The sequence below is a fragment of the Prunus dulcis genome, chromosome 3, assembly GCF_902201215.1.
Source record: "Prunus dulcis chromosome 3, ALMONDv2, whole genome shotgun sequence".
NCBI classification, from domain to species: domain Eukaryota; kingdom Viridiplantae; phylum Streptophyta; class Magnoliopsida; order Rosales; family Rosaceae; genus Prunus; species Prunus dulcis.
This window is the reverse complement of record NC_047652.1, coordinates 23,793,047-23,809,536: the sequence shown is the minus strand read 5'-3', so window position 1 is coordinate 23,809,536 and position 16,490 is coordinate 23,793,047. Positions and strand designations below refer to the sequence as shown.

The 16,490-nt window shown below is 38.0% G+C and overlaps 4 protein-coding genes and 1 non-coding gene across 6 annotated transcripts; 2 read left to right on the top strand and 3 right to left on the bottom strand.

The window, feature by feature from the left end:
* The first annotated feature begins 769 nt into the window (after positions 1-769).
* LOC117622988 (heavy metal-associated isoprenylated plant protein 32-like) lies at positions 770-1,836 on the top strand. Its single transcript, XM_034353811.1, has 3 exons — positions 770-872; positions 958-1,033; positions 1,159-1,836. Exons 1-3 carry the CDS (start codon positions 840-842, stop codon positions 1,557-1,559), a joined length of 510 nt encoding a protein of 169 aa, XP_034209702.1. The 5' UTR covers positions 770-839; the 3' UTR covers positions 1,560-1,836.
* A 1,102-nt stretch (positions 1,837-2,938) lies between these two features.
* On the bottom strand, positions 2,939-3,010 carry TRNAH-GUG. The gene has a single exon. It is a non-coding gene; the product is annotated as a tRNA-His (tRNA).
* A 1,057-nt stretch (positions 3,011-4,067) lies between these two features.
* On the bottom strand, positions 4,068-11,682 carry LOC117620996 (uncharacterized RNA methyltransferase pc1998). Its single transcript, XM_034351255.1, has 16 exons — positions 11,400-11,682; positions 11,175-11,289; positions 10,933-11,044; positions 10,776-10,820; positions 10,585-10,652; positions 10,444-10,498; positions 10,255-10,334; positions 10,079-10,162; positions 9,891-10,004; positions 9,382-9,500; positions 9,165-9,282; positions 8,752-8,885; positions 8,502-8,655; positions 8,293-8,372; positions 4,927-7,908; positions 4,068-4,840 (listed from the first exon to the last, which is right to left on the bottom strand). Exons 1-15 carry the CDS (start codon positions 11,594-11,596, stop codon positions 7,824-7,826), a joined length of 1,560 nt encoding a protein of 519 aa, XP_034207146.1. The 5' UTR covers positions 11,597-11,682; the 3' UTR covers positions 4,068-4,840; positions 4,927-7,823.
* On the top strand, positions 4,265-7,556 carry LOC117620995 (chloride channel protein CLC-b). Of its 2 annotated transcripts, none has more exons than XM_034351254.1 (6): positions 4,265-4,489; positions 4,599-4,799; positions 4,923-5,100; positions 5,312-5,844; positions 6,061-7,213; positions 7,398-7,556. In XM_034351254.1, exons 1-6 carry the CDS (start codon positions 4,287-4,289, stop codon positions 7,503-7,505), a joined length of 2,376 nt encoding a protein of 791 aa, XP_034207145.1. In that variant the 5' UTR covers positions 4,265-4,286; the 3' UTR covers positions 7,506-7,556. The 2 variants fall into 2 exon arrangements, with proteins under 2 accessions (XP_034207145.1, XP_034207144.1); XM_034351253.1 differs by having other exon boundaries at positions 4,923-5,145.
* Positions 11,683-11,901: 219 nt separating the features above from the next.
* LOC117622026 (receptor-like protein EIX2) lies at positions 11,902-14,942 on the bottom strand. Its single transcript, XM_034352533.1, has one exon. It carries the CDS (start codon positions 14,940-14,942, stop codon positions 11,946-11,948), a length of 2,997 nt encoding a protein of 998 aa, XP_034208424.1. The 3' UTR covers positions 11,902-11,945.
* Positions 14,943-16,490: the final 1,548 nt, after the last annotated feature.

Sequence of the window (16,490 nt, the reverse complement as noted above, 5' to 3'; positions counted from 1 at the left end):
TCGGATTCAAACTTGTAACTGGGGATCGAAAACATTGTCCTACACTAATTTATTTTTGGAGAAAGGCGGATACTATTTTATTAAAAAGAAAATCAATAACTAGTATACAAATCAGACTATGTCCTACACTAATTTAAATTCGAAATCTCAGTACATCTCATGAGATTCTTTAAAAATAAATAAATAAATAAATAAAATCTTCAGTACGTAACATATAGAAATCCGTTCTTGCAAATCTTTACCTAAAATAATAATTATATTAACCTTATACTGTTGCGGAGAATTAGATGGACCTATATTAACCTTATATAGGAAGTGGATCCATCACATTTTAGACATTTTCCTAAACCAATTTTCTCATTTGGTGCATTGATGGTAGGGTTCCTAGAAAACCTACCTTATCTCGAGTTGTATACAATTGTGGGATTTTTTTTATTTATATTTTTTTGGTTGGATACAATTGTGGGAGTGCGAATGAGATATCTCCAAATCCTAGAGATTTTTTTTTAGCATTCAGAAATATGGAGTGATCCTCCAAATGGAAAATTTTCTTCTCAGAGATCTTCGCCTGGTTGAATCTCATGAGGGATAAGAAAAAGAAGAGAAATAGTTTGAAATCACCGGTTGAAATGTGTTTGATTGATTGGTTAATTAGTGATCATAATTACTGCAAAACATTCCCGACAAATCATACCCCATATTTTCTAGAGGCCCGACCTACTAATTTTCTATTTAAACACCCAACGTTAGCTCTGTTTTAAACCAGAAAAGTGCACACACCAAGAAGCAGACACTTTCCTCAACTCGTTTACGACCATATAATTTAGTTTTCGCTCATCATGTCGGAGTCCGATGGCAATACTGGTTTCATGGTTAGTGTCGTTTATCTCCCTCCCTGTTCTTAATTTCCAAGTTTTTTTTTTTTAATTTTTTGTTGTTGTCAAAATGGTTTTGTAGAGTTGTCAATTGAAATTGGATACCAGCACCCCTGGATGGCATAAGACCATGACCAAAGTTTTAAGCAAAATCAAGGGTACGTACGTCTATATACATACATAGATTATTATATATTTCTTCTTTAAATTCATGATTTGCACAATGTTAATCTCGTTGTTCTTGAATCTTAATCACTAAATTAATCGTCTGATTTGTTATTAGGGTTGTCTTACACCATTGATGCACAAGCCGGGATTGCGCATGTTTCGGGCACAATCGAGCCGGACACCCTTCTCAAGTTATTATCAAAATCAGGGAAGCATGCAGAGCTGCTTTGGATTGACTCGGGATATAAGCATCAGTTCTACACGGCAAAGCCTGTTGCTAATTACAGAAATGGACATGGTTATGGGCAGGGTTATTATAATAATCATGATTATGGATATTATAATCCCAATGGAACAGGTAATTCCTACCCTATAGCAACAGATCCCTACCATCATCAACGGTACTACCCTAATTACCATGAGCGGACGCCACAACCGCTGAGTTTTCCACAACCACCGCCGCGGATGGAGATTCACCCGTTTTATGATCCGGACACCCAATGCACCATCATGTGATCAGCTATTGAAATTAAAATGCCATGGATTTAGGGTTGGCGTTTTAATATTACATATATGATTCCCACTACATATAAAATGTGGGTTATGAAGTTTGGTTTTTCCCTTCTTCTCCAATATTTGGGAGTTGTTAAGGGGTTTCATTTGGTTTGCGATTCTCCGATTATTAAAGGAGAATGTTGAAAGTTTTTGAACGGAGTTGTTCTCCATATATTTATAATTATAAGAAGTCAGGGTTTGAGTGTACTTGTCTCAATGTTTTTGAAAGAGTGTAGACTTGAACTGTAATGGACATCATCTATATAAATATATATTTTGGCTAAATTACTCAAATGGTCTTCAAGCTTATACTCGATTTACATTTTGACCCTTCAATTAAATTATTCATTCAAAAGGTACATCAACTCTATATTATTCGCTCCATTGGTCCTACTGTTACATTCTGTCAATATTTCCGTTAAATATATATGAGGTCAAATTAGTCATTATTTACCCAAAAATTAGGTTAAATCTAACAGAAAATTAAACAGTAGGATCATTGGAGCGAATAATATAGAATTGATGGATCATGTGAACGAATAATTTAATTAAGGGACTAAAATGTAAATCAGGTATAAGCTTGAGAACCATTTGAGCAATTTGTTACATGATCATTGGATCCATTGGTTCGAATACTTTGACAGATGAGATGAGCCTCCTCCTCTCCTCAGCCAAAACATAGGGCAACATTGAAATAGCCCACACAGTCCTAGTCCTACAGATGTATTGAATGCACATCGTCTGGATATTTGAAACTGATCTGAAATGGACAAATCTATTTTATGAATTATGTAACGCTCGAGTTTGGTTGATCGAGATCAGTATGCTAATTCCAAATGCAAGTCCATCCAACTTAAAGAAAACCTTCTCCTTTTGTTCGTTCAATAAAATCTTTTGCAATCCTTTGCTGTTATTTTACTCTCCTTTTCTGCCAGTAGAATTTGGTAAGTTCTTAAATACGTTTGTTTTGTTTTTTTTATAAAGAGAAAAAAAAAAAAAATCAAAATTAACTGACCTATGATTTAACTACACTCTAATATTCAGATTAAAATATAAAAGTAACTAAATACACCATATTTAACTACCAAAAATACTAATGGTACACCTTAATATACTCTATCACACAACACCTAATCCTTTCGAGAACTAGTTGTCATGAAACTTAAACACAATGATTATATAGCTTATAAAGTTCATATAAATATGATAAAACATTGGTTTTCAAAAGACGTCTGAAAATATGTTTCATATGAGCATCGCGTTAAAAGCAAGAGAAAAAAAAGTCTTAAACTTGTTCATTGGTCATCAAATTGCCAAAAAAAAGAAAAATGTATTTGTTGTGTGGCTGCTGGGATTCGAGCCCAGGTCTCCACGGCCACAACGTGGAATTCTTACCACTAAACTACAGCCACAGGTTGATGATAGGGGCTCACAACATATTATATAACTGTTTCTGCAGTTTACGTTATGCTGACATCTGGGCCTCTGGGAAACACATGAAGATCCAGAATCTGACTATTGGCCAAGTGGGCCAAGCTCATTTACTTTTGTCTTTTATCTGGACCTACTTTAGAAAACCAGGGCCTCGATTATTTTAGATCACCCAAAAAACTAAAACGTTTATTTTTAAAATAAACAATAATCTAAACTATAAGAAAATGAGAGATTTTTCTCACACATTATTAAGGTGTCATAGGTATTTAAACTTGAAATCTACTAACCCCCGAACTACACATTACAATAGGATGGGACTGGTGGTGGGGCCGTGGAAATAGGACCGGTGGTGAAGAAGGCATCCACATGCACCTACACATGGCATGGAAACCTGCGTATTCCGGAACATTGCTGGTCCAATTTGGCGGAACATGAAGAAAACCAAATTGTTATTGTCCATGGAAATGAAATCCGAATGGGTCCGACAACATACAAATGCAAATCACATATTATATTAATGATACAATGGATAAACTGGCTTTTCAATCACCCCAAAGGCCACATCTTATGCGCACCGTTGATCTCCGCCAACTGATCATTATCAGATGTTGACACGTGCTCTGCCCTAAGTGGCTCTCGCATTTTGTGCCTATCTGTCTAGAGAAGGAGGTGGCAGATTGCTGATTCGGCAGAGGTTGATAACATAATAATTTGTGCGAAACTTGTGCAAAGTTTTGGAATAATTATCATTATCATTGTTTAGAAAAATGCACAAGTCATGTAAAATCCGTAGCTATCAATCATGTGCCCAAAATCGATTGCGTAGATTCAAACGCAACTCATTTGTGCAGATTATTATGAAACAATCCACAAATATTCTTAAATTCAAGCAAAATGGAAAGGAAAATGGATGATAGCAATGTGTTATGTGACTTTACTTGAATCATTATTACCAAACGTCCAAGCCTCCTAATCTATTATTTATTATTTACGAGTAAGGATTCAGATAGGTAACGAAAGAAAATACACAGGACGAGAAGATGCCATCGTATATGTATTGCATAGAGTAATGCCACTATTGTCATGTATGTACAACAACGAACAAGTGTCAATATATGTGTATTTATTTATAAAGATACATAGATAGGACTGCATGACAGCTTCTCGCCAATCTAACATTCGTAGCAAATAAGAGTAGCTGTCTCTGTCTCTCTCTGTGTCTCTCTCTCTGTGTCTGCAACTTCCATTGTTTCGATGGAGGAAAATTCAAACCAATGTGCAGCAGAATCAGCTGCAATTCCTCTCAACATGGAAGGAGAATCTAATGATGGGGAAGAAAGAGATCCAGAAAGCATTTCACTGAGCCAACCACTCCTCCGGAGAAACCGGACACTCTCTTCCAGTCCACTGGCTATAGTTGGAGCAAAAGTCTCCTACATAGAGAGCTTGGACTATGAGTAAGAACTAAAACACATTCCATTTTCTAGTTTCACTTAAAAGCAACTCCCAAATGCTAAATCCTTGTTCTCTTCATCCTCACATTGAATTGAAGTTGGTTTGATGCAGGATCAACGAGAATGATCTCTTTAAGCATGACTGGAGAAGCAGATCCAAAGTCCAAGTCTTGCAGTATATATTCTTGAAATGGATCCTCGCCTTCCTTGTTGGACTTTTAACTGGTATAATTGCCACGCTCATTAACCTTGCAGTTGAGAATATTGCTGGCTACAAGCTTCTCGCCGCAGTTAGTTTCATAGAGAAAGAGAGGTTTGTTGCATTCCTAACCACACTCTCAATGTTATATTCACCTACGTAAATCAAATTCTCATATTATAGTCTGTTCAATTATCTATGATTACAAAAACAATGTGTGGGAATTATGTGGTGTAGGTACCTCATGGGGTTCATCTATTTAGCTGGGGCCAATCTCCTACTGACCACTGTTGCTTCCGTTCTCTGCGTGTGTTTTGCACCCACTGCGGCCGGACCCGGTATACCTGAAATCAAAGCTTATCTAAACGGAGTGGACACTCCTAATATGTTTGGTGCTACAACAATGATTGTCAAGGTGGGTTGGCTTTTGCAAATTGAATGTTGTCTCAAGATAATTTCAGTAAGTGACTGCTCTATTAAACTACTCTTAAAATTAGATTCAGTTACAATATTGAAAAAGAAAAAGAAAGCTAAATAATAAAACTGCTTAACACTGTACACGGGAGATTTTACTTAATTTCTTCTGTTTATAAAGCTAAGTGGCATGATAAACTTTCATGTTGCAGATAATCGGAAGCATTGGGGCTGTCTCTGCAGGCCTAGATCTTGGAAAAGAAGGACCTCTAGTGCACATTGGAAGCTGCATTGCTTCCTTACTAGGCCAAGGGGGACCTGACAATCACTGTATCAAATGGCGCTGGCTCCGCTACTTCAATAATGACCGTGACCGCCGGGATCTCATTACTTGTGGCGCTGCCTCTGGGGTATGTGCAGCTTTCCGAGCCCCTGTGGGTGGCGTACTGTTTGCTCTTGAAGAGGTGGCAACATGGTGGAGGAGTGCCCTTCTCTGGAGAACTTTCTTCAGCACAGCCATTGTGGTCATGGTGCTTAGAACTTTCATTGAAATATGCAATGCCGGGGGATGTGGGCTTTTTGGAAAAGGAGGGCTTATCATGTTCGATGTAAGCACTGTTACTGTGACGTACCATATGATGGATATCATCCCCGTAGTTGTAATTGGCATTATTGGTGGAGTTTTGGGAAGCCTGTACAACTTTTTTCTCCACAAGATCCTCAGACTATACAATCTCATAAATCAGTAAGCAACCTAATCCAAACTTCAATCTTGTAGTCATAAACATAAGCGGATTTTAGGATGTAAAGTAACCTTGCAAAGCTAAGCCAACACCAGAATATACTCAGCTGACCATGCTTTTAGTAATCTGAAAGAAATGGTTATTCCATGTTTGACAACCAACACAATGTGATGTCAACTTGATGGTAATAATTACTTCTTGAATTACTCTCTTGGCAGGAAGGGTAAAGTTCACAAGCTCCTCCTCAGTCTCAGTGTATCACTCTTTACCTCTGCATGCTTATATGGTCTCCCTTTCCTCGTCGAATGCACACCCTGTGATTCCTCTCTTGCAGAGTCTGTCTGCCCCACCAATGAAGGGTCTGGAAACTTCAAACAATTCAACTGCCCAGATGGCCACTACAATGACCTGGCTACTCTTCTCCTTGCCACTAATGATGATGCAGTTCGAAACATCTTCTCAACTACCACATCCACTGAATACCATCCTATCTCCCTCCTAATCTTCTTCGCACTTTATTGCATCTTAGGATTGTTTACCTTTGGAATTGCTGTGCCAACTGGACTGTTCCTCCCCATCATCCTTATGGGCTCAGCTTATGGCCGCATGCTTGGTATCGCCATGAAATCCTATACGAGCATTGACCAGGGGCTTTTTGCTGTTCTTGGTGCAGCTTCTCTAATGGCAGGATCAATGAGGATGACAGTTTCACTATGTGTCATATTTCTTGAGCTCACCAACAACCTCCTCTTACTACCCATAACAATGATTGTCCTCCTAATTGCTAAAACAGTAGGAGACAGCTTCAACCCAAGCATCTATGAGATTATACTGCATTTAAAAGGTTTGCCTTTCTTGGATGCACATCCAGAACCATGGATGAGGAATCTGACCGTAGGTGAGCTTGCTGATGCCAAGCTGCCAGTAGTCACCCTTCGTGGAATTGAAACAGTGGAACGTATTGTGGAGGTCCTGAGAAACACCACACACAATGGTTTCCCTGTTATAGATGATGGAGTGGTGCCACCAGTAGGATTGGCCGTTGGGGCAACAGAAGTACATGGACTAATCCTTCGAGCTCACCTTGTTCATGTGCTGAAGAAGAAATGGTTCCAAAGAGAGAAAAGAAGAACAGAGGAGTGGGAAGTGAGAGAGAAATTTACCTGGGTTGAGTTGGCTGAGAGGGAAGGAAAGATCGAGGAGGTGGCCGTGACAAGTGAAGAAATGGAGATGTATGTAGATCTGCATCCCCTCACTAATACAACACCTTATACAGTGATGGAAAGCATGTCAGTGGCAAAAGCTATGGTGCTTTTCAGACAACTGGGACTCCGTCATTTGCTCATTGTGCCAAAGTATGAAGCAGCTGGGGTAAGTTGATCAAGCATTCTCATTTTACTAAACACCATACGCTTGTTAACTAGAGTTACAACTTACTTACACCTAAGCATATTCATTCAGTACATTGAGCAAATTTATTCAAGATGGTCTTTCGTTATACACTAAAATTTGTAAAGGCCAATATCACTAACCTCAACGTGTGCTCCATTTATAGGTGCCTCCCGTTGTTGGGATCTTAACCAGGCAGGATTTAATAGCTTACAACATTTTGAATGCCTTTCCACATCTCACGAAACCCACAAGCAGAGAGAAGGGGAACTGAAAACGTCTTCTCCTCAACCAACGGAACTAGCAGCTTTCCTGATGCAAGACATCGCTTTCTTTATTATTATTTTTTACTCAATTATTTATTCTTTCATCCAATTCCAAAGGAGTCAGGTAGATACACAACAATCTGCAATTTCATTCACTTGTAACTATTCATATCACACATGTCTCGGTCGATGATGAACAAAATTCCATCCTTCAAAAGGGAAAACAACACAGAGGTATTGGTTTTGTTATTTTCTCACTCTACTAGATAGATTATCCTACTCTTCTTCTAGTAATAACCCCAGCAAAATACAACATTGAAAGTTCTTCACAAGCGTTTCTTCTTCTTTCCTAATTTCTTTTTCTTTAGGCTGACACCTTGGCCCCTCTTGAACACAGCTAAAACCTCAATGCTGCAATCAGGGAAAAAATAAATAAAAACTTGTCATGGAAAACTTAGCAAAAAAGAAACTGGAAAACAAAAAGATGTATTAAATGCAAAGATGATGGAATTAGCATGACAACATACGCTACATTCCATTTTTGTTATGTCAACCATCTATCCTTCTTTTTTGGGAAGTCAGTTTCTGCCTAGATAAGTACCAAAAACAAAACAACGTCTGAATGAAATGCTGGAAATCTTGCATAATCGATCTCCAAAACAAATAAGCATGAATTTATTTTCAATCAATAATGAATGAACCTATAGCATATATGCATATCCATGCAATTTAATTGTAATCAGATGCAACATATGTTGGAAACAAGGGGGTTAAAGAATAGAAACTGATATATACCTCTGGGTTCCAGGGAAAAAATTATATCCATGGGCTTTTTCCAACTTCCATGCCTTGCTAGACAATAACAACTCGCAATCCTGTTGAAACATCAAGCCCAAATTACGTAGAAGGAAAAAATGGTAACAATCAAACCAGACCAAGACAGGATTGGATAATCAGAGCAGAATATAATTATTTCATGGAACTTTGTAGCAACCAATTTATACCTCTTTGAAGCTTTCCCATCCACAACTAATATAAATAAGGGTTCGAGGCAATGTTTTGCTATCCTCTGAAGTTATTTTGCTCCCAATCTGAACTGAAGCTTCTCTTGCGCGGAGCATCCATGGTCTCTTCTCATCCTTTTCTTTTGAGCTTGAACTGAGTTGACTATAAATTATTGGAACTAATTACTTTCCACTAGGACCACCAGTGAGGTCCTTGACTTCAATATTTTGAATGTAGAAAGGGTCTAACCTCTCTGAGGATGACTTAGCTTTATACTCAGCTGAAGATATACTCCGCAATGCATCAACAAGAGATGCATCCAGTCCCTTTCTAGGAGGATCCACAACAAGTACATCTGATCCCGTGATCCAAGAAAGAGGTTCCTAGTTTATTTGTGAGAAATATTATAAACCCAACTATTCAGCAGAAATCATAAAGGAACAATAACGGAGAAACCTTGAAAATTGCTTTGTATACATTTTAATATAAACATGAAATTCGTAAGAATTCACATACTAAATAATAATTTAAAATTTATTCTCATACTTTCTCTTTAACAAATTATCGCCATATTTAACATCTAAACCTGAAGAAAACAGAGATCTCTACTATGAGGTAAAAATTTAAGATATATACATAAAAAATTTCAAAGGGTTACCAACTTTAGAAGTATCTGCAAGATGCCAGCTGATACTGCTATCTACTAAGTTTGGCAGCCGGTCAACTGTCTTCTCAAAGGATAGTTTTGATTCTTTGTTAATCTCGATGCACCTAACAGACCTAGAAAACAATAATAATTCCATATCAGAATGTCTTATATTTAAAAATAAAGACTGAACTTTTGAGGTTTTATACATTCACAATTATCCCAATTCTTGCCTGCATTTTCTTGTCACAGCTAATGATAATCCAATTGCACCAGCTCCTGCATACAAGTCAGCTACAGATGATCCTTGAGGGACATACCTTTGTAACTTCCGGAGCAAGGTATCAAAAGCCTGGGATGAAGTAACATTAGACCAGGTGATATAGAGTAGAAACTTTTTCAAGAAATGTAAAATTAAGAAGGTAAGATTTTCCAGTAATCAAGTTTCAGAAAACAGGTTCCAGTCAGGATGGTTAGATGTTAAACCGAAGATTCCTTCTTTTACATGTTTTAAATTCTGATTCCTTCAGGATCCAATTATACCCTGAATAACAACTATATCATAATATATGTGCATTCTAAGGGACTTTTGTTTTTCTTTTTTCTTCTTCTACCCTTGCATTTACAGTGGTTTATACGGCTTTAATTTCTACGCTCACAGTGTGATGGAAGTTGATGTTAATGAAAATAAAATTATGCATTTCAGTCAAATTTCAATAGTTAGAAAATAAGATTAAAATACCCGTGTGTTTGCTTGGCCAAAACTGGATGGAGCCAAGGAGATATCAATTCCTCCAACATGTTCCCAGAAGTCTCTTTCTCCTAAAAGATGTCTCCATCTGTTCCCAAAAATTATCTGCATCACCGGGTAAACATATGTAAATTCAAGATCATGTAATAAAATGACTAAAAATAACCCTTTGGACTCACATTGTTTGTTGATGTCTGAAAGTTGGCCCATACAGAGTGAACCAGATTGACTTTGCTTCTTGTCCCACCATTTCTCCATATAAACTGGAAACAAGTATACAGACCATAGATTTCAAATATAATTCTTTAAAAGATAAGATTTACAACAGCAAAATAAAATGAAGTAGCTAGCTCACATTGGCCAAGGCATTCAGTTTTTCTGAATTTGGGGAATTTTCATTTCTTGAGTTCCAAACTAAAGCTACCTGCACTTTACCTAGAAGTAAGTATAACTCAAACATTAGTTAGATTTGAGATCAATTTTTGCGTATTACAGAAAATCTGATTCTAAAACTCACATAATTATAATGAATTCAGCTACTAACCATTTTTATATCTTTCAGAGGCAGGAAGAGATGTATCATGTGTTGTCACGGCCATCTGCACACCACCATTAATTGAGTTACCAGAAAATTACAACTTACTAGCATATGTTCCATGTACACTTTCATTATCTTGAATCTCACCTGCACATAACGTAAATCACCCGTCCCCTCATCTTCATCATATGGCTCAATGCTTAGTTCAGTAATACCTGAAAATTATATGAAGAAGTACAAAAATAATTCAACACTCAAAAACCGGAAAAAGAAACATATAAACAAAGAAGAATACAAAATATGACAGGTAACATTGAGTTTTAATAACTGAAAAGGACCTTGTTTAAGCAGCTGCACCGCGGCGTTAATACTTGGATGATGAGCTGCAAAAACAGAAAAAAGAAAATACAAACTAAACAAAATTAAAAACTGCAAAAGAAACAATTGAAGATTAATCCAATGATTTAAAAGTTAGTAGGATTGGGAATTTGGGACCTTTGCATTGAGGAATATCTACTACATTATGAGTGCCCTCCTGATAAAGCCCAATCAGAGGGTTTTCTGATGAGCCACGAACGGCTAATTTTGCCCGACACCTCCATCCCCACTAGCACCACACCAAATAATATCAAGACTCAAAACCCTAAGTAATACCAGGAAGATGATTTTTTTTATTTTTTTTCTATAAAAAAGGCCTACACTTTACGAAATTAAGGGGGCAAATTGTTAAGTAATACCAGTTTGCAACTGTCAAATGTAAAATCTGAGACTCCAACGGCCTTGAAGAACTCTGTAGCCTCGTCAACGATGACCGGACGGTGGAGATTGAACTCGTGGGTACACCCGGAGCACCTGAATATCCAGGCAGCAAATTTAAAATAAATAAAAAAGTTAAAGCAATGATAATAATTATTGTGGGAAAAAAAAGGGTAAACTGAAAGGGTGTTGTCGAAAAGAGTTACGATTCGAAGTGTGGGCAGTGGAGGGCGCAGGTTAGCGAGGGCGGAGGGGTTGCGTTGGGGCTTAACGAGCGAGAAGGAGCTGCTGAAGCTGGGGCTGGAGCTGAAACAGCAGGTGGAGCGCGCACTGCGCTTGGGGAAAAGTGGCAGGTAATGAGTGGAGGTGGAGGAGGACATACGGAGAGGAAGCACAGAGGCATTGCTCCGCCGTTGCTCTGTGGCGGGAATGGATAATAAACAAATAAAGAGGGCTGATAGAAATGTCTCAATGGTAAATAGAATAGCGTGAAACGCGGTAATTAAACTCGCGGTTTTTAATGTGTTGTTGGTGTTGGTTAGACGCGCGGTTTTGGATGTGTTGTTTACGTACGATAACAAGATAAACCGCGTTTCTATTTTATGTTTCTCTAAAAAAAGAAATAAAAAACAAGAACATAGGACAAAACTAAACATTGCTTTATTTTCTGACCCCCAAAAAAAAAAAAAAAAACATTGCTTTATTTGCTTGCAAACATGTGCTTTTACATTTGCAGTTTCTTCTGTGGTGGTCTATGAGCTTTTGTGCAGAAAAGTTCCAATGGATGTGACAAAACGAAGGAGAGCATCTTTCACTTTGTCAAGGAAGTGGAAATAGGCATATCTCCAGGACTTCTTGATGACCAAAGTCCCACAAACTCCCCAGAACCCTACAATGAAACCTATCACTATGCTGATGATGAACCCTAGCCTTTTAAATTCACTTTCATCATCATCCTCTCCATCTCCACTTGGAACTTGAGGTGCTTCTCCACTGTCGTCTTGGCAACTGGGTAATGGATACCCGCAAAGAGCGGTATTGCCCTCGTAAATTGATAGATCAACCAGGGTCTGAAACTGGTTGCCTGTTGGAATTCTCCCAGACAAGTTATTGTATGACAGGTTGAGATGATTCAAAAATGTTAAAGAAACCATGCTCTGTGGAATTGAACCTGAAAGTTTGTTTGTTGATAGATCAAGAGTTTCTATCCGCTCCAAGTTTCCGATCTTTTCTGGGATATTTCCTGTCAAATGATTCATGGACAAATTCAAAGTGCCCAACATTAAAAGTCTTGTCAGTCCCACAGGCATCTCTCCTGACAAGTTATTGTCTGAGAGATCAACACTATTAACAAGGTAAAGGATGGAGTCATATACAAGCACTCTTCCTTTTGACACCACCTCCAGTTTTCCCTGATAACTGCTTGTATCTTTGTCTGTGAGCTCAGATTTGAAGCCACTCAAATTACCTATGCACTGTGGAATTTTTCCAGAGAGATTGTTGTGTGAGAGGTCCAGTATGTGGAGATTGGAAAGGCCACATAACTGTGAAGGTATGTTTCCAGTAAACGAGTTGAGCCTCAAACTTAAAATCAACAAAGAGAGCATGTTTTCTCCTATGGAAGCCGGAATCGGTCCAGAAAACTTGTTGTCACTAAGATCAAGACTCTTCATGTCAGTGCAGTTTCTCAAGGAAGGAACTTCACCTGAAAAGTTGTTGCTAGAGAGGATCAAGAAGTTGAGTAAAGTAAGAGAGCCTAAGGATCTTGGGATTGAACCGGAGAGACTGTTGTTTGACACATCTACAATATACAATAATGGTATTTTGTTCCAAAAATGAGGAATCTGACCAGACAAGTGGTTGTTTGAGATAACCATGGTTGTTAATTGGCTCATATTAGTAAGGGACAGGGGAATTCTTCCACTCAAAGAGTTCCTAGAAATGTCTAGATCTGACAGAAAGGGCATCACTTCACCAATGTTATGAGGAATTGGTCCTGAAAACATATTATCTCTAAGATACAGCATGGTGATGTTTGATGACCAGAGTGGGAGGGGGCCCTCAAACCTGTTTGAACTCAAATCAACGGTGGAAGAATTGCTGAATCTTAATGAGTTGGGCACCCTGCCGCTTAGTTGATTATAAGCGACATCTAGTTTACTCAATTGCAAATCCAACTGCGAAAACCAATCTGGTATGGTGTCTGAAATCAAAGCATTATTGAGTACCACTATGGTCAGCTCAGTCTGATTTCTGAGCCATGTAGGAAATTTGGGACCCAGTTGGCATGATCTAATGTTCAAGTATCTCAATTTGAAAGGAGGTATCCAATCAGAAGGTATGTCGAAAACTAAGGAAATGTTTGACGAAGCTTTTTCAATTGATACATCTTTTAAGCCTCGAAGTTTCGCCAAATGAGCTCCTGTTATGAAACCTTCCCATGTGTTTTCAGAGATATCTAGTGCAACCAGCGATGAGAGCTGCCCGAGACTTTCTGGGATGATCCCACTCATTTGATTTCTTGCGAGGTAAAACTCCTCCAAAGATGTTAAGTTTCCAATCGATTTCGGGATTGAACCGTGAAATGAGTTGTCCCACAATGTGAGGTATCTTAAGCTTTTAAGGTATCCCAAAGAATCAGGCAGTTTTCCTGTCAGTCTGTTATATCCCAAATTCAATGTCTCTAAGCGGCTGTTTGTGCATGCAGACAACGTATCAATGAAATTAGTAATTTCACCAGTAATTTTGTTGATAGAAAGTCTTAGCGTCTGCAAACTGCATAGCCTTCCCAAGTTTCTTGGCAACTGACCTCCAATGTCTGAATTCTCTGATAAATCAAGCGTCTGGAGAGATGTCAAACTACCAAATGTTTCTGTGAGTTCTCCATGGAGATTGTTGGACTTTAGGTGAAGGTGGACTAGTTCAGTCAGATTAAACATCCAGGGAGGTATCGTGGAGTTGAAACCATTGCCAGAGAGATCAAGAACCAAAAGGGATGTGAAATTGATGGAAGGAAGAGTGAGAGGAAGGATGGAAAGTCTACAAAAGGGCAAATGCAATTCAACAAGGGAAGGGAGCATATTAACAGTGGGAAGCCAATATGATGCAGCCTTGGAAAGGTCAACTCCTTCCAAGTTAAGGTACTTTAAGGAAGAAAAAGTTGCAAGCCTTAGCCAGTGGAGATCATTCTCAACTGGTTCAAAAAGGTAATTACTGAGATCAAGATAAAGCAACCTTGAGAGGTTTCCAAGATTGGGGGGAATGGTTCCACCAAAAGATGCACCAGAGAGATTGAGGTATGTAAGTTTCTCTAGTGATCCAATGAAACTTGGAAGCTGGACACCTCCAAAGTTATTCATGCTCAAATCCAAGTAAACCAAATCTTTCAAAACAAGCAAAGAAGGGTTGATCTCACCACCAAATCCAAATGCATTCCCTGCTGCTCCATCACCATCCAACCCACCTATTTTATGGCGATTGCGAAGATCGAGCCTGTTGACACGTCCAGTTATGTTGTTGCAGCCTACACCACTCCATTTACAGCAATCTTCTCCCACCCAAGATGAAAGCCGGTCCGAAGGATCTGTAAGGCCTTGTTTGAGCTTGAGAAGGGCTTTTCTCTCTATATCCATGCATTTTACGTTGTGATCAGCAGCACTGCAGAAACCAAGTTTAATGGTTTCAAGGTGTAGAATTCCTGACAGTAAAATTAGCAAAACAAGTTGGATGGAAGCACTGTTGTGACCCATACTTGTTATGCAAGCATGCAATGGGAGGGATGATCTGCAGGAGTGGAGATATGAGTCTGCAAGATTTAAAGAGAACAAATGCCCTTACTAGTAGGGAGGATGGAGAACGAAAATTGAGCTTTTCTTCTCTTTGAATTTTCGAAATCATGTGCCGTTCCCCGGACGCACTGACAAGGGAAAGATTTGCCCATGGTGACTCAGATTAAGTCTCTGATGAAGAAAAAAGAGATTTCTAAGTCAATTATTAGAAGACTCCCAAATCAATTTGAGTTACGTGAGGTTAATAGTTTGAGAGAGCCTTAATATATATTTTCGACCCCATCAACACTTCAACCACACTCGTCTAAAGTTTTTTTGTTGTTGTTGTTGGCCAAATGACGAGGGAATATTATTAAATACGAATAGTAAGGTTTACATCACTAGCAAAAATATATTCATTCAGACCATAATTCATCTCAAGTATGGATACCGCCAATTCTGGGCACAAATACTATAATTTTATGCACTGCCTTGTTACAATGACAGGAGTATACAGGAAGACACAATGCTGAAATTTGCTCCACCAGTCGCTCGTCTAATTGATAATAACTTTTAGGTTGAATGTAGCATTTCAGTCAAAGGGATATTTAAGACCACCAATTAGCACGCAAGAATAATACGAGAATTTATCAAAATAGCAAAAATTTGATCCTTAATTTCAAAAATGTCAGTTTTTGTAAAATATTTCAAATATAGCAAAAAACTCACTTAAATATACACAAATGCCCTCAAATTTAAAACCTGTATAAACCTAAAAAATAAACCTTATTAAATAAAACTTTGGAATATTTTTAACCCATGTTTGTACAGAAGAACATAAGTTGAAATATATCATCCTATTTATTGATATTTTAATCAATTTAAATTTAGTCCCAATCCAAGCATCTCCAAACATCGGTTAAGTGTTATTCAACTTAAGCCAATTCAAGCCAAAACTATTTCTGAGAATAGTTCATGCCAAGACAATCTTCTGTAACAAACGAGGCTGAAGGGACCAACTTGGCAAATGACTGAAAGACTTGTTGCCAGATCAATTGCCCAAGTCTGTTTGAATGACACCATTATTTTATCTTCTCTAATGGATCAATCCGTCGAGTGTTCCCCACACGCATAAATGCTGCATTGGCTTCTCAAAGAAGCTAATAAGTTTCAAAATTGGCAGCCCATCCCACATGTCACGTTGCCTTTTAAAATTCACACAACCATATTTGTACAATTTGAGTGACAAAGTCAAAAGAATTTTCCACAGAAAAGAATTGATTTGTAGGCCAAAGAAAAATCAAATCATGATATAAGTCAGTGCTCCCAACATTTTCCACTAAAAAATTATATCCTTGTTGCTGCGCTTGGTTGGATTTTACTTTTTGTTGTATTGTTGTGCCCTTTTGTGGTTTCTTAATAAAATTTAGGGTTTGTCCAATATAGATCCCTACCATTTTTATTTCCTAGACATATATCCATCATTCTATAAATCTATGTGTAAAACTCAATTTTAAACTTAAATGACCA

What these genes read in the sequence shown, in the direction of transcription:
- LOC117620995 (XM_034351253.1), top strand. Translation starts at nt 4,287, where the DNA reads ATGGAGGAAAATTCAAACCAATGTGCAGCAGAATCAGCTGCAATTCCT. An exon ending in AGTTTCATAGAGAAAGAGAG is followed by an intron (nt 4,800 to 4,922) that starts GTTTGTTGCATT and finishes TATGTGGTGTAG; the next exon opens with GTACCTCATGGGGTTCATCT. An exon ending in CAAAGTATGAAGCAGCTGGG is followed by an intron (nt 7,214 to 7,397) that starts GTAAGTTGATCA and finishes CTCCATTTATAG; the next exon opens with GTGCCTCCCGTTGTTGGGAT.
- LOC117622026 (XM_034352533.1), bottom strand. Translation starts at nt 14,942, where the DNA reads ATGGGTCACAACAGTGCTTCCATCCAACTTGTTTTGCTAATTTTACTG.
- LOC117622988 (XM_034353811.1), top strand. Translation starts at nt 840, where the DNA reads ATGTCGGAGTCCGATGGCAATACTGGTTTCATG. An exon ending in ATGGCAATACTGGTTTCATG is followed by an intron (nt 873 to 957) that starts GTTAGTGTCGTT and finishes ATGGTTTTGTAG; the next exon opens with AGTTGTCAATTGAAATTGGA. An exon ending in AGTTTTAAGCAAAATCAAGG is followed by an intron (nt 1,034 to 1,158) that starts GTACGTACGTCT and finishes ATTTGTTATTAG; the next exon opens with GGTTGTCTTACACCATTGAT.
- LOC117620996 (XM_034351255.1), bottom strand. Translation starts at nt 11,596, where the DNA reads ATGCCTCTGTGCTTCCTCTCCGTATGTCCTCCTCCACCTCCACTCATT. An exon ending in GATGGGAAAGCTTCAAAGAG is followed by an intron (nt 8,373 to 8,501) that starts GTATAAATTGGT and finishes ATGTTTCAACAG; the next exon opens with GATTGCGAGTTGTTATTGTC. An exon ending in TTTTTCCCTGGAACCCAGAG is followed by an intron (nt 7,909 to 8,292) that starts GTATATATCAGT and finishes CCCTGATTGCAG; the next exon opens with CATTGAGGTTTTAGCTGTGT.